General features: G+C 35.3%; 1 protein-coding gene, 1 long non-coding RNA gene and 1 pseudogene across 29 annotated transcripts in view; 1 reads left to right on the plus strand and 2 right to left on the minus strand.

The window, feature by feature from the left end:
• Nucleotides 1-21882, plus strand: part of LOC147375711 (uncharacterized) — a 157871-nt gene that overhangs the window by 83256 nt on the left and 52733 nt on the right. The gene's annotated exons all lie outside the window — the stretch shown is intronic.
• The window catches only part of COL24A1 (collagen type XXIV alpha 1 chain), a 401096-nt gene that overhangs the window by 36841 nt on the left and 342373 nt on the right, over nt 1-21882 (minus strand). For 26 of the 27 annotated variants that reach the window (XM_086390890.1, XM_086390884.1, XM_086390886.1 and 23 more), the window contains 5 exons: nt 8204-8311; nt 4429-4536; nt 4280-4333; nt 3507-3569; nt 1393-1446 (listed from right to left, as the gene is read on the minus strand). In XM_086390890.1, coding sequence (XP_086247016.1) covers nt 1393-1446; nt 3507-3569; nt 4280-4333; nt 4429-4536; nt 8204-8311 — 387 coding nt within the window. The remainder of the gene's footprint in view (nt 1-1392; nt 1447-3506; nt 3570-4279; nt 4334-4428; nt 4537-8203; nt 8312-21882) is intronic. The other variant, XR_015160374.1, reaches the window with a different exon arrangement.
• On the minus strand, nt 6107-7075 carry LOC147375713 (transcription factor Spi-C pseudogene; annotated as a pseudogene).

Genomic DNA, 21882 nt, shown 5'->3' on the forward strand with positions numbered 1-21882 from the left:
TGAACTCTCCTTATAAGTTTCTTTTGAGAATAGAAAAAAATAGAAGATGGAAAAAATTTGATGTGCATGCTGAACATTGTAAGGGCCTTTAAGAACTATCTATAAACAAAACACAGTAAGATATTTTAATTGAGCCACTTCTTTATCATATTTTCCTTGACCAATTAATACTTCACATTTTTGATGGAAGAGAACAATCATTCCATAATCAGAACAGTATGTGTTCCTTAGCTTGCAGAAGAACCACCCACTGAAATATGAGAATTCTCCCACTTACAACCTCCCACTTAGACTATATAGCTCTGAGTGGTAAATGCTGCGAATCTAGAGTTACATATTTCATTTTTTTAAAAATCAAAAAGCCAATAACTTTGGTGATGAGTTCTTCTCTAAATTTATCAATGAGAATACTAACAATATTTGAAGGATACTGTTTTATATTTTTAAACTCTGGTCTCTATATATATCACACTTTCAAATGATTCAAAATATTGATTCCTTGCAGAGAATGAATATTTCCTTTCCAAGTCTCAATTTTCCTCTTGTATATTTACACTATTTAGTATTATAAACCCCTCCCATGACTATCTCACCATTCACTGTCTTATTTTCCTATTTTATTTCATAGCAAGATTCCCTAAGGCACTGGCATATATTAACTGTCTCAATTTCCTCTCCAGACGTTGCTTGAATGGAGTAGAAAGAGCACTGCTCTTGAAGTAGGAAATATTATCTATGTTATTCACTACCTGTGTCATCTTAAATAACTAAGTGAACTTTCATAAACTTCATCTGTTTACTCCTGTCTTGAATGCAAATAACCATACATGCTCCAAAGTCTGCTTAAGAATTTGAGAAAAGTTATTATTACATATTTTTATTTACTTCCTTCCTCAGTGCAAGCTGTACTCCATCTTCTACTGCAATTTATCTTCTTAAAGATCACTGTTAGCTACTCCTTTCTGGAAACTGACCTTAGTCTTGTGCTTTTCTGGGTTTTCTGTTATTTCCACCAACTATTTCTTTCTAAGACTGAGTACTTTTAAAGACTCAAATCTTGGCTGTCTGTCTATCTTTTCTTATGCTCTCTCTTTCAGAAAATAGATTCTTTTGCTTTCCTGATTATGATGCTCAACCCCTCCTCCCCTACCCAGTTCTATTTTCCTTTCTCAATTTGTTTTAAGTACCTATCACACTCTATGTATCTTCTTCATTACATTTGATCTCTAAATTCTCACGAATAACTTTCTAGATGAAAATGTACATTTTTGCCCTTGCTTCTCAAATACCCAGAGTGATTCCTTGTGGATTACTCTAGAATAGGATTAAATTAAAGAAAAAAAAAAAAGAAAATGGAAAAAAAAAAAAAGATCTGTATTGCAACGAACTTACAGTTCTACCTGTTGGACCTATTATACCTTCTCTGCCAAAGGGGCCAGTGTTTCCCTGTTGAGGTTAAAAAAAAAAAAAAAAAAAAAAAAGAAAAGAAAACAAGTCAGTTTCATTGTCCGTATTTCAGAAAAGTTCTAGAAAATGTCTTGCACGATAGCAAAATAGTCCATGTCGACATAATTCCAGTTTTTATTACAAAATCTTATGGTGTTAGCAGAAATCACAGTAATTTTGATCTGACTAAATTCTGTATATAATTATAATTTTCCATGAGGAGAATTAACCTATAATTTCTAACAAACTGGTAAATCAGTATTACAATTTTTATTTGGTTATAGTTTCAATGATGCCATTTTATATGTATGTCATTGCATAACAAATGCAATTACTTTAAAAAAGGAGTACAGAGGGTCATGTATATAATTTTAAATAAATTTATTTACAGATGTTGAAGGAGCAATTGTTTGAGTGGCATGCAGCCTGGAATTGACAGAAATTATGGGAAAGGACCATAGGGCATCCTTATGCCCAACTAAACTTCTGATTGCTTGGTCAGAAATAAGACTGCCTAATTCACAGGGCCATTGTAAGAATTAAACGTGAAAAACAAGTTATTCAGTCAATCAGATGTGGATTCAAATAATGACTCCTTTACATACTAGCTATATATGGCTTTCAATGAATTACCTTGTGGAGATTTAGTTTCCTTATTAGAAAAGTAGAGATAATAGCTTCTCTCATGGGATTTTTATAAGGAATAAATGATATAAGGACATAAACGAACATCAGTATTTTGTACATAATAGTTTTTTGCTAAATATTAATCTAGCAAAGCTTTTCACTTGTCTCTATAATGACTTAATAAAGGAATATTTACAATTATAATTTATTTGTGAGCTAGTTACCAAAACTTTATTATTTTAAAGCTGACAAAATTTCTGGAGCTGCAAAGCAGTATAGGCTTAGATCCTGGCTTATAGAGACACAGTGCTTAGGACAGAGGCTAGGCAAGCAGCCAGCTTCTCTTTGACAATATCAATAAAATATTTAATTACCTGAGAACTTATTTGCACCTGGAGAAATGTTGAGAGGGGTCTGTAAATAAACATTTCCCATGACAACACTGCTCTTTGTATTATGGAAAACAATTTATTGGAACAATTAGGGAAGGGGTGTAGGGTTTCTAAAAATTGACTTTTCATTTAATATTTGCATAAGACAGTGGTTTTCAGTTGTTAAATTCTTCAAGATTCAGTCCTCCTATGTCTGAACTGCTCACCTTCCTCTCTCTCAACTCTGTCCATCCCTGCTTTAGGAGCTGCTATTAGTCACAGAGGGGCTTCCCTGGTGGCTCAGACGGTAAAGAAGCTACCTGCATTAGTCATAGAGGAGCTACTACTACATTCAAACCAATGCTTCATTTTTTTAAAATCTTTTTTTCTCTATAGTTTTATAGATCATCTCATCAATTAGCAGAGTGTGGTTAATAAAAACAAAACTAAGAAAGCAATCAAACAAAACAATAACCAATAACTGCTGGTGACTTATCTATGCTATTAATATTTATGTTCTTTACAGTTTACAATTTCAGGCACTAAACAGCTAATTGGAGTTCTTCTGAGCCCTGATCTTTCTAACTCTTTAATTAATTTTTCATCACTCTCTAGGGATACCCACCCCTGAGCAGAGCGATTGGGAAACATTTTTCAAAGTGTTGTCTGAGGAATTCAGGTCATAGACAAGTTCTCCTCCAGGTGGTACACGAGGGTGGTCTCTAGTTCCTGGTCATATTAATGTTTATAACATGAAACCACTTTATGTTTTTGTTTCTGGTGTAAGTTAATAAATACATTATCCAGTAGTCATATTAATTCCTTTTTTTTTAAGTAAGAACCAAGAAGCATGGGTGGCCTGCAGGGTCTTTTGCTCAGACTAATATATGAACTAACAGAGGTTGAGAGCCTCTCTGCATGTGCTCTAATGAATTTCTATTTTAAAAGTAATTTTATTAAGTTATTAATTTGAAGTATATTATTTGTAGACTTTGTAACCCTAATTCCTGCAATGAACAAAGAAACACAATATATGGGAAGGCAGAATGACTTTATATTTACCCTCTGTCCAACAGGGCCTTTAGGACCTGATATTCCAACAATGCCAGCATCTCCCTGGGGACCCTAGAAGCATGATTTAAAAAAAGCCAAAACATGAACATTTTACATTTGAAATAACCTTGTACCAATCTATTAAGAACTAGCCCTTAAAAAATGGAACATGATAGCTAATGATGTACAAGCTGAAGTATTTTGGAGGAATTGTCCTGAGGTCTACAACTGACTTTGAAATACATCAAAAGTGGACTGAGATAGAGGGAAATAGGAACAGATGATTGGATGGGTACATAATAAAGTGAGTAAAATGTTATTGTAGAATCTAAGTAATAGGTATATGCATGTTAACTCAGTCTCTCAACTTTATGGTATGTTTGAAATTTTATTTTGAAATGTTTGGAAATTTTATTTTGAAATGTTTGGAAATTTTATTTTGAAATGTTTGGAAAAACAGATGAGAAGATGCAGAAGCAAATTATTCAATAAAACTGCTAGGAAAATATATAGTTACATAAGTTTTAAAATTAACATTCAGAACTCAATTATATAATTCTACACCAACTGAAATTTTGCCGATTAAAAAAAACAGAAGCTCAAGTCAGAGATTAAATATTGGTGTTTCAACACCTTTTTTGTTTTTTTTCTAGATAACTAGTTGCTGCTGCTGCTAAGTTGCTTCAGTAGTGTCCGACTCTGTGCGACCCCAGAGACGGCAGCCCACCAGGCTCCCCCATCCCTGGGATTCTCAGAGACCAGTAGAAAATATGTAAACATACTTTGGGACCTGGGAATCCTTGGAAACCCATCAAACCTTGAATACCATGTTCTCCCTGTAATGTGAATAGAAATGATTATCATTATTGTACGATGGTGGCCTGGTATGTAGAATAATAAGTGCTCATTGAATTTCTGAGTTGGCACCTACAGGTTGCCCTTTGATGCCAGACTCTCCACATGGGCCTTGATCACCCTGTGCTCCTTGGTGACCTCTTTTACCTGGAATTCCAGGTTGACCAGGTAGCCCTTGCTCACCCTATGGATAAAAAAAAAAGAAAGGTAATCTTGACTTTAGAACCTTTGAACATATTATTTTAAAATGAAACCTAAATTCTGGCCCATCCTCAAACATAGTACAAGGCACTGGGGAAGTCAAAATCTGCATGATCATTCTCCCCACCAATATTCTCCACATACATAATATTTGATTACAATGAACAAGAAATGTGGCAGTAGGGAAAGGGAATTCCAGAGATTGTGGTCATGACTATGGAAAAAGGAGGGGAGAGAGGGGCCTGCAAGTGTGGGAGGAGGATAGTGGGGCTACAGAGAGGGTGTGGTATGTGTGGGGGTGTTTGTATGTGATGGAACTTGTGTTTTATTTGAATGGAAATTATTTTGCTGTGTTTTCTTTACCATACAGAGATGATTCAGCTGATACCACAAACAGAGCAGAATCTCTTAAAATGTGAACCCTGGTTTTTGCCATGATTATTTTTTTCAATTCCATCATTAAGAAATTTCCATTATCTGTTTCCCAAGATTCCTTTTTTTTTTTTTAAATCTTTATTTTATAGAAATATAGTCGGTTTACAATATTACATTAGTTTCAGATGTACTACATAGTGATTCAATATTTTTCTAGGTTATACTCTATTCAAAGCTATTATAAAATGTTGGCTACATTCCGTGTGCTGTACATTACATTCTTGTATCTTCTTTGTTTTATATTTAGTAGTCTGTACCTCTTAATCCTCTATGCCTATCTTGCTCCCCTGCCCCCAGCCCTCCCTCTACTGGTAACTAGTTTGTTCTCTATATCTTTAAGTCTGTTTCTATTTCATTATTTTCAGTTTTTAGATTCTACATATAAATGGTAACATATAGTATTTGTCTTTCTCTGTCTGACTTATTGCAGTAAGCTTAATATCCTCTAGGTCCATCCGTGTTGCAAATGGCAAGATTTCACTTTTTTGGCTAAGTAATATTCTGTGTGTGTGTGTGTGTGTGTATACCACATCTCCTTTATTCACCTGTTGGCTAGAAGCTTGCTTCCATATCTTGGCTACTGTAAATAATGTCACTATGGGAGTTCCCTGGTAGTCTAGTGGTTAGGATTTGGCATTGTCATTGCAAAGGCCTGGTTGGGAAACTGATATCTGACAAGCCACACAGTGCAGCCAAAAAAAAAAAAAAAATTTGTATCTTTTTGAATTAGTGTTTTCATTTTCTTTGGATATATACCCAGGAGTGGAATTGCTGGATCATATAGTAGTTCTAGTTTTAGACACTGACATTTTTAAAGCCCTGAATATAATTTAGCAGGAACACCATCACAGGCAATCAGTTTTTGTTCTGTTGCTAAAGCTATTGGATATATGCTAAAGTGATTCTTTTTTTTTTGGTCTGAGTGACAAGAAAATAATGTTTAATCAATATGCAAATCAAACAGTCTCCACTGGCATTATTAATCTAGAAAGAAATAATTGCATAGTTACTAGTAAGAGGAAGAACATTTAGTCTATACTTTCAAATGGGACAATCATTCTAAAGAGCTGTTCACTGGCAAAATTTCTCCCCAAGTTAGTATAGATTATATGCTATGTCATAAAAGATAACAATCATGAAGTGTTTTTTTTCAGTATTTGCTTTTAGAGAAAAATCCTAAAACTTGTAGAGACTTCTGATGTCAGAAAATTATGAAATGTAAGAGTGTATTTAGCAATCAGGGTGACTTAGCTCATGGTAATTGGCATATGTATAATTATAATTTGCATTCCAGTTATTTAAACTGAGATATCCTTGATCAGGTCGAACATACTGTGAATAGAAGATCTCTTTTTCCAAGAAATAAGGTGCAGACAGTCTTTGGAGAATGGCCTCACTGAACTGGTAAGTTAGCTTTCTCCGGATTTTGATGATTTCCCCAGTTCTTCCATAACTCCTCAGTGCTCTGGCCATTTTCTGGTAAGTCATGGTCTTCCGGTTGCCTTTTCTTTTTCCCATGAGTTGGGCAAGTTTTTCTTTGTTTTTTTGATACAAACTGAAAGATGCCTTTGGTTTGATCTATCCACTGAATACAAGATGCCATCTCTGGATTACATAGGGATTCATGAGGGTATTCAAACAGTCGGAGCTTCTTCCTGCCTTTTCCTCCCTTTTGCTGGAGAAGAGCAGGTTGTACCAGCTGGTTTTCAGGGATGTTCTGCAGAGATTGATGAATATTTCCTTCAAAATAGAGGTCCGTAGCACTGTTTATTACTGTTTTCCAGTTACAGATGGGTTCCTCTGCAGGCCGCACACCATAGCTGTTGGAATTTCCTCTGATATGAGAATGGTGGTTGATAAAAGCCAGGTAATTTTTGTAATCTGAGGAGTACTGAAAGTCTCCAGTTGAATGCTGCCTCAGTACTTCAAAAGCATCTTCAAACGCTTGATCCAGCTTGTCTTGTTCAGCACAAGCCATGCTTCATTAAAAAACTGACAATTCTGTCCATCAGAGGCCAATCCAATATTTACAAGTGCTCCAGGTGGAAACAACTTTCCCCTCTGAAGCACAGGTCTGCAACACTCTCCCCAAGATTCCTTTGATACAAAGCCTCTTTATCCCATAAAAGTTCCTTTTAAAGATATAATTATTTTGTTTTTAAAAGTCAAGTATTTTAAAATATATTTTTATTTTGTTTTTGAAATAAGAGTTGCAATAGCTTTTACAATTTCTAAAAATAAGCTTAGAAATCATGTTCAATTTTTAGATAAGGTAATGAAAAATGGTGCTTGGTAAACTCTGACTAAAGCTTTCAGATTAGCAAATTATCCTTCACTGTCTTGAGATAAAGATATAGCTTTGGGACTTGACAAATTGGATCCTTTTTTTCCCCTCCCCCAGATTCACACAAAAGAGGCAGGGATCTTATTTCTTTTCCCAATTTTAGCATTTGCTCAGCTATCTTTTTTTAGTGGAAAGGGATATTCATGGTAAAAACATTAACAGGCTCAAACTGTAAACAATAAGTTGCTGAGTCATCATTTTCAGAATATCTTAAAATTCTTTAGAAGCTAAGTCTTGAAAATCAAATTAAGAGATAATAATGATGAGGGTGCCAATGTCTTAATCCTGGTCTTTTATGAAACTGCATTAGATATTGGTCTAATCTTTTGGTTGTCTGGGTCAAATCTATAGTACATTGAGATATTTCTAAGAGAGGTTTTATATAGAAAGCCTATTAACATGTGACAACACTCCTTGCAATGAAGATTAATGCAAGACAATTACTATCACTTTAAGAAATAATCTGTGTGCTTATCATATTTGTTAATTAGTTGGTTAGGTTCAGACTTAGTGGAACAGGAAGTATACCTGAGAAAGTATGTAACTGGAAGTAAATAAAATTTTTCTGTTTTGGAGGAGAAGGTAGATGACAGAAAAGGAAGGAGAGACAAAATGAGTAAAAGAACATTTTTATAACACATCACTAATGCTGGGTTAATAAATTGTTCCAGCAAATTACATGCAGTGTGGCTATCATGGGACGTGGCTATGTCAAGGCCGTGTACTCTCCTTTTTTCCCTCATGTGTTTTTTATTATTGGCCAAATTTAATTACAAGCTATCAATCTTACCATCCTGTGATCTAGTCAATAAACTCAGGGCCAGGAAAGATGGTCAATACTGCTCATCCATCTGAACAAACATGCAAGTACCTTTGGGCCTTGAACTCCTGGGCTTCCTGGTGGGCCTGACGAACCCTTTGCTCCTTGAGGACCTAGAGATCCAGTCAGTCCTGTTCTTCCTGGGCTGCCTCTGATGCCCTAAAAAACAGATAAGAAATGAGGACTGGAGTAGTTCTTAGGATATCCATCCAGAGACTCAATAAGTAAGGGAAGGGTTGGTGTGCTGAAAGGCTGCTATTGATACACTGCCCGGGTTTGGGAGTTACCCTGGGCTTCTTTCGCAAATAAACGAAATGCTTACATGATGTTTTGGCTTACCTGAAATCTCTAATTATAGTTAATGTAATGGTCTTGGGTTTTTAAAATAAAAATACCTAGGCAGTACAAAGTCCACCAGTATCTCCTGACTAAAGAGCCTAGATATGAAGCATGTTTGTTGTATTCTAACTTTTTGTATTATACTCTGGTGTGCATGACAAATCTAATAACTGATTAATGTATCCTTAAGAAGGATTTTCTTCTTATTGTGGTCATTGTTTCTCAATATATACAAATACCAAATCACTACATTGTACACTTGAAACTTATATAACATTATATTAACATTTCATTAAAAAATAATATTCTTTTTCAATCACATTATTCCAGAAAATTTGCTTCAAATAGCTTAATTATAAATAAAGTTAAGTAAGTAAACAATATTTCCTCAAAGCCAAATCCTAAAACAAGGATTTTTGTAGAGCTTGTGAGTGAAGGATAGTTATTACATTTTCATATGTTTAAAAAATCAAAAGAATAATATTTCAAGACACAGAAATTATATGAAATTATAGTTTCCATATCTATAAACAAAGCTCATTCATTTGTATATTGTCTGTGACTGTTTTGTGCTAAATGGTAGAGTTCAGTAGTTGTAGCAGAGGCTCAAAGGCACGTATTGCTTCCCACCTCTGACTGTTGTGCTGAAAATTCCTGTGACGCAATTATAAATGGACAAGTGCTTCAAGCAGAACATATATTTACTTGCTGTGAAATTTTATTATCACTGCATATCCATTGTATCAAAACAAAAAAAGAAGAAAAAAGTCGACTTTGAATGTTGTATTTTTAAGGTACAGTGGAATGTGGATTATTTTGTGGTCAAGCTAGATGTCAAAGTTTTGTGTTTATTATGTGATGACACGACAGCTGTGCTTAAAAAAATACTATATACATCAACACTATTATACCAAGCACTTGACACAATATTCCCACTTCACAGAAATGTAACAGAAAAATTAGGAAAACTAAAATGGAGTATCTCATCACAATAAAAAATTCTTCACAAAAATTTGAAATGGAGTTGCAACTAAAGCGAAGTTTATAAGTGGTTCATTTGTTAGTCCAACAATGAAAGTCGCTTATTGATAGACAATTAAATCATGCAGCAAAAATAAACTTGTTTGTTAGCCTTTTGGCAAGAACAGTTGCTTGAAATGTCAAGGACATTGGAGTACTATCAATAGTCAATTAAAAAACCAAGGCAAATATTTCCGAGTGGTTTTACTTGCCTCTTAATCAATCAATAGATGTTAGTAATACTACTATTTATTTGAGGAATCAATGCTGAGTTTGAAGTGTCTCCAAAGTTAACCCCTATGAATAGTTGATGGAGTAATTATAGGTAAGAGTAACTTCAAGTAAGTTAAAAAACTAAATCAGTACAGACTGATGTGGAATCTGCTAAAATGTGATAAAATTGATAGCAACAGATCAGAAAAAGATGAACTAGACAAATTAACAAAACTTGTGAAAAAGTTAAGATATTTAGAGCTATGATTATTCATTGTATTTTATTCACCAGGTACTCTGAGGAAAATACTTGAATCTACAATACGTTATTGAGCCAGTACTATCAAGAGTGAACTCCATTGACTCTTGTAAATTTAACTTTCAATGGTTCTGTGAATTTTTTTGTCAAAATAGAAACTGAATTTCCTGACTCTAACATGCAGCAGTTTGATGGCTTTGCAGGAATAAAGCTTCACTGGGCTTTTTGAGGTTAAGACTCAAGGTTTTCTTTGTATAAGAACTGCCCTCAACCTCTATTACTAATGTGGTTTTAGAAATTAAATTTTGCTGCAGATTTATTTAATGTTTATCTGTGAATTCAACCCCAAACTGCAAGGCAAAATAATGCTTACATGTGAAACATAGTGTGATAAAATCATTTTGATGACAACTAATATTTGAATCACAAGTAGTTCAAACAGCTTTATACACTTCCTCTGAAAAGTTGAAATAAGTGAGATCTCCATTTCCACAAAAAGTTTTGGTGGGTAGATATTCTGAGTGCAAACACTTTCAGTAGGATTTTTCAGATCTAGATGCAAGAAATTTCTCTATTTCAAAATGAATTTAACTATCTGAGGAGTTTCAACTGAAACTTCAACTGGAAATAACTAATGTACAACATAATGACATGCTTAAAAGGCAACTATCAAGAGAAGAACCTAGCAGAATTTTACAAATTCTTTCCAAGCAATGAATATGCTAGATTAAAATCATATGCTCATGAACTGCAATATTTGGCAGTACATGTCTATGTGAAAAGAATGTTCAAAGATGAAATATGTAAGACATGCAAAATATCATTATGTCAGCGTTAACAAATGAAATATTAATGACAAGAAACTGTAATAAGCTAAAGGTTATCTCCCATGCAAAAGAATTCCGTTTTTCTCATTAGTAGACTTGTATCACAAAAATTATACTAAATCAATATTTAAAATCCATAAAAATTTATTTTCTTTCTTGTTACATAAGTTCTTAAGCAATACTCCTGATTTTGCTTTTTGCCTTGCAAACTCAAAAACAGTTATTAATATTTACAGAAAAAACTTTCTGACCCCTATTTTAGGAGATTATTGTTACTTTCTGAGTTGATTCCTGGGATACTAAATTGGGTTGCACAATAGTTGTTCTATGCATTGAACAACATTTGCTGAATATATCTATGTATAAGGAAAGTACCATGGGGAAGCCCTGTGAAAAACATAAACAAGATGTGGTTTTTATTTTTAAGAAGCCTAAAATTAAGTGAGAAAGACTGTAAAATATAAATAGTTCTAATAAAGGCATAAATTAAAAAAAAAACATGAGATAAGAGATATAAAGTAAATACTAGAGAGAGTTCTGAAGAGGGGAAGTTACCTCTGGCACTAATCAGAAAAGGAATTACTGAGAAGGTAGCCTTAACTGGAATATAAGGTAAAGATATTTCCCTAAAAGTTATAAAAGTGGTAGGAGAGATGACTGGCTCAAGATAGGCTAGAGTCATTTCTGTGGGGAGCCTGGCTGGCAGAATAGGATTTAAAAAGTAAAGCCAATTTTGAGTTTAATGCTAAAGCATTTTTCCTTAAAAAAAAAAAAAAAATCTCCAAATCATCATGTATCTTTCTATCCTCTTACTAATGGCAAAAAATAGTTCCAATATACTTAAAAATTTACCTTTTCAAAGTAGATTTTCCTCATGATCATAAAACACTAAAGTAAGAATAAAATTGTATTTTATATCACTAGGTGCCATGTACCACGCTTGGTGCTTAAGGATATAGACTCTCATTCCTTAGCTTGACCTTTACATCTTTCTTTGTCCCAATCTACATCAAACATTTTCTCTCTCACCACTTATCTATATTGGTGGCTCAATATTTGTGAGGAACCTTTATGAGGGTAAAATCTTGATAGAGAGAAGGGGAATGAGGGTGGGAAGTAGGGAGGGAGAGAGATCCACATTGTGGATTTAGGATTCATGTGGTGGGGTTCTTCAAGTTTGCTTGCACCTTACCCTAAGCTAGTCAATGAACCTAAGCTCTTTCCCTTTGTTTTTTTTTGTTTTGTTTTGTTTGTTTTTTTGGCCTTTTGGCTGAGGCATGTGCAATCTTGGTTCTGGATCAGGGATCTAACCCATGTCTCCTGCATTGGGAATTGGAAGCACAGAATCTTAACCACCGTTACCTCCATGGAAATCCCTCCCTTTTCTTCTTACAATGTATTTTACATTGATTTAATTTGGTCTGTGAGCCTTTGGGGTCCATACCTCTGGGGTAGATTATCTGGTAGTGTACTTTCCATACGAATGATGAGAACCGTGGAGATAGGAGATAATGTCATTTAAGAGCTCATCATTACAAATGAACCCAAATCTATTCATAGTCATTTGAAATTCTAGGATACAGAATTTCAGAAATGTTTAGGAAAGACCTAAGTCTTATACCAATGGCCAAGATTCTGATGAGAATATGACTACAGGAAAATCCAGTTTTAAAAACAAAGTTTGGGTAAACAATGCTTCTCCCAATAAAAAGAGGTTAAAAAACCGGAAGAAACCAATGGCCTGAAGAGACAGCTGATTTTACAAAGTCATAAACAAAAGACAAATGAAGAAAACAACTACAGCAGACCAACAAAGTAGCTTCAGAATTAAACTAGCTGAAAAGTTGTAAACTATGGATCAGTATAATTTTTTTTTTTTTCTAAATGGTGGGTTGTCTTTCAAGACTGTGTGTATCCTATGTCTGGATGTATTAGAGAAGTAATGGATTCCAGATGGAGAGAACACAGAACATGTGAGAGACCACTCTAGATGATTTTAGGACACCACAACATTCTACAGTTCTAAAATAGTACCACTTCACCTCACTTTATTTGTAATTTAGGTATTGAAAAAAAAAATCTTTATGCTCAAACAGAAAAAAAAATGTATCTTTTGGATGACACATGAACAATGGACAGTCAGAGACTTGCCAAACACTCCTGACGTCAATAAGTATTTTTAGCGAGAATAATAAAGGCCATATGCCTAGTCCGCAGGGTTAACTGTACGCTAGGAACTTAATTTTACTTGCAGTACTATCAGATATTTCACACAGCACAAAAAATGTGTTCCAAATCATTTACTGTTCACATTGGTTTCTTAGAGAAAAATCTGAGGAAAGTAGCAGAGTGTTCTGTACAGAGTTCCAAGCAATGTTTCATTCAAGTAGAGAACAAACATTTCTTATTATGAATACACAGATGGATGAGTGATTTTGTGTTCAAGAGAAACAGACGCTAATCCCTAGGAATTCTTTCCAGTGTCTTCTAAATGATTTGTCTAAAACCAATTAGCAAAGGATAAGTCACTCTGAGCAAATTTTAAAAAGCAAATAAAATCAAAATTACCATTAATTTGTTCAGAGATGCTGAGACCAATCAACAGTTTACCCAAGTCTTAGAAATGTTAATAAAATGGTAAAAGTACATGATGTCTCATGGCCAGAAACCTCCATTACCCTCAGATAGAAGCTAGCCTCCCTGCTGAGAAGGGTTTTGACTCTGTAGGAAAGTGTCAGTTTTGACAGGACTGAAGCTGATGGCCCCTTAAGACTTGCATCTCCAAGGAAGCAGGTACTTGGATCAATAATGACTATATCAACCACCTCCACAAGAGTTACTTCTGTGGAGAGTCGTCTACGTATTGGTAATGGCAATATGGTTGTGTTGTTTTATCTAATCTGATGTCAGTTATGAAAGAAAATGAAGTTGCTTTTCACTTTGACTTCTCTGCAGGGAAAGGAAGGAGTAGCTTAAGTATAAATATGCCGTCATCCTGGAACTAAATGTAAAGATCTGGTAACAAAAATGGGGCTATTGTACATATCAGAGGATAGGCACAGAGAAATATTTTGGAACAATGATGACTACTTTGGATTTAATAGTGAAATATACCACTGCTGTTTGAATGCCCTTTGGTTTAGCTGTCTTATTCTCATTAGAATGGAAACAAACATATTAAGAAAAAGAATGTGTTAAGTAAACTTTGGGCTTCCCTTGTGGCTCAGCTGCCTGCAGAGTGTGGGAGACGTGGGTTTGATCCTAGGGTTGGGAAGATGCCCTGGAGAAGGGAAAGGCTACCCACTCCAGCATTCTGGCCTAGAGAATTCCATGAACTGTATAGTCCATGGGGTTGCAAAGAGTCAGACACGACTGAATGACTTTCATATAAAACCCCACATTTTAAAGAGGATTAGCAAATGAATACTATGTTTAAAAGTTTGAGTAAGATGAGAAATTTTTGATGTTAATTTCATTGATTTTTCAACAGTAGATTGATAAATTTTAAACTACACAGAACTTCAAATTGGTTTTGATGTTTTTATCTAAAGTAAAATTACTAGGAGAAGAGTTTTATCTTTTCCCTACTGCCAAGAACACTCCTTTGTGCTCAATCATATGTTTATATAGTTACTTGTTGTATGAGAAAACAGTAATTAAAACTAATGTAATTTCTATAGTACAAAAAAATAAATATGATGACCTAATTTTTTTTTTTTTTTGGTATAATATTAGGCAACATAAATGGATTTTCCAAAGTGGCTCAGTGGTAAAGAATCCACCTGTAATGCAGGAGCCACAGGAGATGCTGATTCAATCCCTGGGTTAGGAAGATCCCCTGGAGGAGGGCATGGCAACCCACTCCAATATTTTTGCCTGAAGAATCCTATGGACTGAGAGGAGCCTGGCAGGCTACAGTCCATGGGGCTGCAAAGTTGGACACAACTGAGTGACTGAGCACAATAGTATATACATATATATATATTGTTTGTGTGTGTATATATATATATATACATATAATATACACTATATATATACACACACATATATATAATGTGTATATATATATATATATATACACAATAGTATATACATATATATGTGTGTATACATACACACACATGCATACAACATAACGTACCATATTTTTAAAGTCAGCAAACCAATGGGTTACAAAAATAATACTTTGTTTCCTTTAATCCAAGCAACTGAAAACACTTCTGTTTAAGTAGGAATTTCTCATTTTATTTGGCTTACTAAATATATCCCTCTTCGGAAAAAACTGGCTGTTTAAAAATATGTGGGATAGCAATTATTAGGTGATTATGTGCAGGGCTATATTACACATAAATATTGCAGCATTTATAACATTTTCTTGCAGGGGCAATCATAAATAATGTGGCCAAATGTTATAAATAAGATTTATGAACGAGCTATATACTAACATTAGGAGGTAACTTTAGTTTTGAATTGCTAAACCTGTTAAAATCTATGGAACTCAGAGTGGGACTGAACTGAGGCATGTCTTAAGGTAGTGGAGACAAGTCTGCCTGACTAGGTCTGTTCTCAAGAGCATATACAACTGACTCTTGTTCAGTTTTAATAGATACAGGCATTTCAACATTGTATTACCTCACAGAAATGAATTACTCATTCATAGAACAATTGATGGTTTATCGTTCTTGCAAAACAGTGTTTCAAATGCCACTATAATATTGGACAACATTATTGTATGCTGTGAAATCTCCTTTACCCAGGCCTCAGCCTATAATCACGAGACTAATGGGGGGGGCATGAAGGAGGATATTTCACCTATGTCTTTCACTTTTAGCATGACTAGGCAGTCATACCACTATGAAGAAATGAAAATCCATCATTTATTTAAAAAATAATAAGTCTATATCCATACTACCTTACTTGATCCTCAGGTAATCCTGTTAACATGCCAAACTTTATCCTGACTGGAGGTCTTTTCATTTGGGTCTTTCATATGGCAAGTTCTTCCCTCATTCTTTAAATATTTGGTTTACTCTTCCCTTCAGTCCTTAGCTCAAGTGTAAGCCTTCTCAGTGAGTCCTCTATAGTCTACAATCTTTCTTAAAATCTATTTACCATTATGCTTTCTTTCTTGCATAACTCTTCCAACCATTTAGAATTACTTGATTTGTTTACAGACTACTACTCAATCATTAAGTTGTTTCATATTAAATTGTGATTTTTTTTTTTAAGGTAAAAAATGGTTAAATGTCAGCAGTTTCTTGCTGTTCCACATATGTTCCAAGAGGGCAGTTCTTTGCCCATCTTGTTCACTGCGATCTTTCCTAACTCCAGGCTCATACTGTAACTGAGCAGGACCCTATGGGGTCTTCCCTAGGACAGTCCTATCCCCCCATATCCTCTGCTTTAGCTCCCCTCTGAAGTATCTACACTATAATATCTAATGAACATTTCTTGAGTTGTTTCACACACAGTTCAAGAAGTGAAAGTCACTCACTCATGTCCGACTCTTTGCAATCCCAAGGTCTGTATCCCACCAGGCTCCTCTGTCCATGGAATTCTCCAGGCAAGAATACTGGAGTGGGTTGCCATTCCATTCTTCAGAGGATCTTCTTGACCATGGATTGAACCCAGGTCTCCCAAATTGCAGGCAGATTCTTTACTGTCTGAACCACTAAAACCCTCACCAAATGGAAGAAATTAACTACCTGATAGCTATGGGTATGTGGCCCCCAGTCCCACTGGCAGCTAAGGATTGACCATGTTAACCCTTCTGACCACCCTGTAACCTCACAATGAACCAGAGAATTGTTTATGAGTCAAACACACATCCTGTGATAGCCCTCCTTAACTGTGCCTTTCAAAATGCTTTGCTGAAACTCATCTGAGAGTTTGGGGCATTTTGAGCACTAGCTGTCTAGGACTCCTTGTATGGTGACTTACAGTAAACACTGCACTTTCCCTCACCGCAGCTTGGTGTCAGTGAATTGACTTTACTGTGTAGACGAGTGGACCCAAGTTTGGTTCAATAACACTCTTAAGTACTAAACAAATATTTGGTTACTGAATGTCAGCCTAGCCACGAAAATTATAATGGAAAAACAATAACGCAATAAGTGCATGCAGCCTACCAAGCACGTCACATACAACATCTCATTTGATCCTCATAAAGACCATATGAATTAGATATTACTGTATCCATTTTATAGATGATTCTTAAGTAGCAAGCACATCTTAATTTTAAATTCCGTCTCTAAAGTCATAATTATTATGCAAAGAACATTTGTTCTTCAAATATTTATTGAGTTTCTTCTAAATGGACCTGACACTATGCTAAATACTAGCGATACAAAAACAAAACAGAACACCAGTTCTATAGCAGTTTACAAATGCCTGAGGGAGAAAGACATTAAGATCATTAATTAGTGCGCAAATGATCCATGCTCTGATGGAATCAGTGTACAGAGTGTACAGAAGTTCAGAGCAGGCATGCTTAGCTTTGACTGAATAGTCCAAGGAAGGGTGCCTGAAAGAAATAACTGTTCAATTAAGTTCAATTCTGAAAGATTAAGAAGTTTTTCTTCCTAAGGTTAAAGATGGAAGAGTCTTCAAAGCAGAGGGAATATATTACATCTACAAAGGCATGAAAGTGGGGGAAATATACAGAATTTGGAGGAATGTCTAACAAATTAAGCATGACTGAAAAAGCATAGCACAATGGTTAAGAATACAGGCTCTGAATCTAGACTGTGTGATTTTGAATCCTGGCTCTATTATTTATTGTGTGTGTGATCTTGAGCAATTTACTTAGTCTGAGTCTCAGCTTCCTTTTTTGCAAACTGAAGATAATAGCTATACTTACTTCATGGAGTTTTGGTGAGAATAAACTTCATATATACTCAGCACCTTGCATATAGCATTTAATAATTGTTAGACTAAAAAAGAAAGGTAGAATACAAGACTGAGGCCAGATCATAAAGAAACAATATTCCACAAAGAGTACAGACTTTACTGGATTTGGAGTCATTGAAGAGTCAACTAAGAAAGTTACATTCTCTAGCAAATCTTTCATTTTGTTGCTAATAAGCAGCCCAATAGGCTGAGTTCTATCTGTTTTAGAAGAGTTCCTAATGAGCAGTAAATGGGCCAAAACAAGCAGAAGGGTGGAGAAGAGGGATAAAGTAGCAATCAGGCTAAAGCCTAACTGGATACTCAACCCCTTAATAATCAAGAGGTGACAGGATTTGATGAATGCAGATCTGGCCCCTGCTGGTATGTTTCTTCCTCCAAAATACTAAGAAAAAAGAAATATATCTTCTTAGAAACAGAAGTTTCTTTGGGGTGACCAGCTCATAAACTAGGGAATACACCACCCAGAGGGGTGCCAGGACTGCTGGTGTTCCTAACAGAGGCTTCCATGGTGGTCCTGCTACTCTATGTTTGGATTATGAGTGGCTGATGAAGTGTGTTTTTCCTTCTTAGACTTAGACTAGGTGGACCCAGTCCACAGGTGGAAAAATGCAAGACTTTCAACGTTCTTCAAAGACAATCATCTCATTTTCGACAACACTTAAGCCTGTGTTTACCTGAGGAAGTTCAAAGTCAAGACTGAAAGGCTTGGATTTGTCCCAAGTTGTTAGTTTGTTTCTTCCCCTCTTTTTCCATAGCCAGTGTTATTAGTTGCAGCAATGAAAAATAAAGACCGGTAAGCCTTCATTTTGATGACAAATAGATTTATGGTCTTTTCAGGGAAAAGGTTGTTTTCCTTTTTCATAAATGACTCAGGTATTATGCTAATACAGAAGTCCAGCTCAATGAAAACAGCATGGTAGACTCATTTACTGCAGATGTGCTAAGTTGACTAGTCTCAAAACACTCATTTATACAGAAGAAAATTCACACAGTCAACTGTGAGCTTCCCCAGTACCATCCTTCAGTTGCAGTCACATGACCTTGAAGAAACATTGAAAGTGCAGTGTGAGTATGCCAAAAATTCTTTAACTCCTTTGGCCACATCAAAAAGAGAAAGAACATTGTTTAGGAAAATCAGGCACTTGCATAATCCTAGAAATCCCAGGATAAATATTTTTCTCAGTGGAAAAATCCAGCAGTCTTTAACGGCAAGCCAAAAAACACCATGGTGCCATGATTTGAAAAAAAGAAAATAGAAAAAGGAGAAACACACACACACACAAAAGACCAACAGAATGATGTCCTTATTCTTTGTTGAAAATATTCCAGGTAACTTGCTAGTATTTAGAAATTATACTGCTTTCTCTTAAGTAGTTTTTCTATCGCCATAGTAGCTTTTAGAAATAATTCCCTTAGAAATCACATTTCCTAATGACTAGTTTAGCCACTGTACTTAGTTTCACAGAACAGACTAGTCCCTTATTAAGCATTATAATTCTAGTTTCATTACGAATATTCTACGGGGAGCAGAGACATTTGTAAAAAATATTTCTATATCCATAAATACCAATAGCATGTGTAAACCTTGGGGTTAAAAGGGGACTCCTTAAGGGAAAGTTATTTTGCTTTTATTTCAAAGGTTACAAAATGCTTCAATACTTTTAACCTCCTGATATTCTAAGTATGCATGTAATTTTTTTCCTAACATTTTTTGAAAACATTAAAAAGTAGGAGACAATGAGTTATGATCTGATACCTAATTGCTTACTAATAGAAATACCAGATGCCGCTCAATTTCATGGCCCTGGGAGGTATATTGTACAATATTCAATATTATTGTAATTCATTTCATCTTTTCATCACAAAATTCAATGAGTTTTTTATACTCAAATATAAAGGGATATGTGGCTCAATCTATTTTTTAAATGACCCTCAATTAGAAGTAGGATAACCTTCTAAGTGGAGCTAGAATATGCACGTTTTGTTGTCTGACTAATCTCTTGATTTCAAGTATTCAGCATCTCCATCTATACTAAGTTCATCTAGCATTTAAATATGGTTAAGGTTCTCTAAGAATAACTTTCAACCTTAGACTCAGTTTCTTCTCTAGTTATTTTCCTACCTTCTCCTTTAGAGCTGAATTTCTTCATTTAACTGTCTGTATATTTTGATTTCCTCACTACTCAGGCGTTTACTCTCACTCTCAAGCACTCGAGTCCTGTTTCTGCCTCCACTAATCAAATAACTATTTACTTGCTCAAGTTACCAATGATTTCCATGTACTAATAGGCAACAATTATAATGATATCTTATTAGATTTCTATATTAGTCAGGGGGAAGTCCTTATTTGCAAACATCAGAAAACAATTAAGCAAAAAGTTTACTGTAAACACATCGAGTAGCTCATATAATCACAGATAAATCTAGAAAACCAGGTTTGGAAAATGGATAAAATTAAAAGACTAGGCAGCCAGAATTTGGGCACTATAGTGAGCACCACCCTAGCTCTTGAATGTTGACGCCAGTCATCCCTGGAGGCTGAGTGCCATTGAAAGTTATTGCTGCTGCCACCAGAAGAGAGTCTTGTTATCCCTGGTTCTGTGTATTATTAGCTTCTCAATTGAAAGTGTAGGTGAATATACTTGATTGCTTAGGCCTGGGTCATGGGCCAGCATCCCTGTTTCAAAGAGGGACTACAAGGTGAAGGTCTGAAATTTTTGACTTCTGTAGTAAAAGGTGGCTTCCCGTTAAGACTCAAAAAGAGAGAAAACACAAAAATTTCTGAACATTAAAATGGGATTGAGACACTGAGTAGCCAAAAAACCAGACCAAAAACAGAATAAAACATGTCCAACACAGTCTCTCATGATTATTAGATGCAGCTGATGAATCTCTCCCTTGAAATATTTTTAAGCTTGCAAGATAAGGCATTCTTTTTCTATTATGACCACTCTATCTCAGACTTCTTTGTAGTCCCCTCTTTTTCTTTACATGACTTACAAATGATAGAATTCATCACCACTTGGTTCTAGACCTTCTTTCTACTGTTAACCTAATATATGTGCTTTTTCTTCATTTGCTCCCCATATCCACCCACTGCCTATCCTCCATGTTGTTAATTTTCCTAGGAGTCTCACCTTTATGGACTGCTTCCTCTGATTCTCTTGTGCTCTGACTTCCAGTTGTGGTTGGCCAATGGGATGAACCAGTAGGACACCAAAAGTTACCAGAAGAGAGAGGTAATATATGTTTTTCTTCCATCTCCTCCCAACTTGGGCATTCTGTAAGTGACTGGGTTACTTTCAACTATAGCTCCTGTAAGAGTCTCCTTTTCTAATAGCTCTGGGTCTCAACTTGACTCTCAACCTGACATTCTTTCTTTCCTTTAACCTTTCAGCTCTCAGGGTGGTTAATTGCTTCCTACTGTAGATAGGCTCTGAGTTTACCCAACATCATTTAGTGACTGACTTAACCCTGACCACCCTTCTATAATTAGTCTCTTCAAAATTCCAGCTGAGTATTCCATCTACTTCAAAACAGGACTCTGATTAGTACATTTTACTAGGTTGATACTTTAAATTTATATTTGACTTCCTCTCTGAGCTCTAGCCCCAAATATCTAATTGCTCACTTACCACCTCTGCTCGAATGTCAGAACCTCTCCCACAAAATTTGGGCCTCCTTCAGCATTTGCTTTTTTAGTGATGGGCACTACAATGCATTGAATTAAAAACTTGAACAAGTTGGAAATTATAAGTTATCCTTGACATCTCCCTTCCTCCTGCACCTTCCATATTGAAGCACTGAAGTCACATTAAAGCTATTTCTTAAATACTGCCTAAATCCATCCATTTCTTTCCATTTCCACTTCATCAGTCTACTACAAACCATGCATATATATAGCCTGGAATATTGCAGTAAATAGTCTTTTTTTTAGTCTTCTGCATCTACTCCTGCCCCTTCCCATCCATTTTCCACAATGGAGCCAGAATAATATTCCTCCTATATTTAATACTCAATGGGATCCTACTGTCTAGATAATGCTCAGTATCCCTGATAATTCTTTCATTATCCACCATGATGCTGCTCTTGCTTACCTCAACAGCACCAAACTGTATCATTCTACACTTTGCTCACTAAACTTTAGCCACAACTGACCTTCT

Source organism: Bos grunniens, chromosome 3 (genome assembly GCF_055505025.1).
Source record: "Bos grunniens cultivar Pamir isolate PY7600 chromosome 3, Bosgru_T2T1.0, whole genome shotgun sequence".
Classification (NCBI taxonomy): Eukaryota; Metazoa; Chordata; class Mammalia; order Artiodactyla; family Bovidae; genus Bos; species Bos grunniens.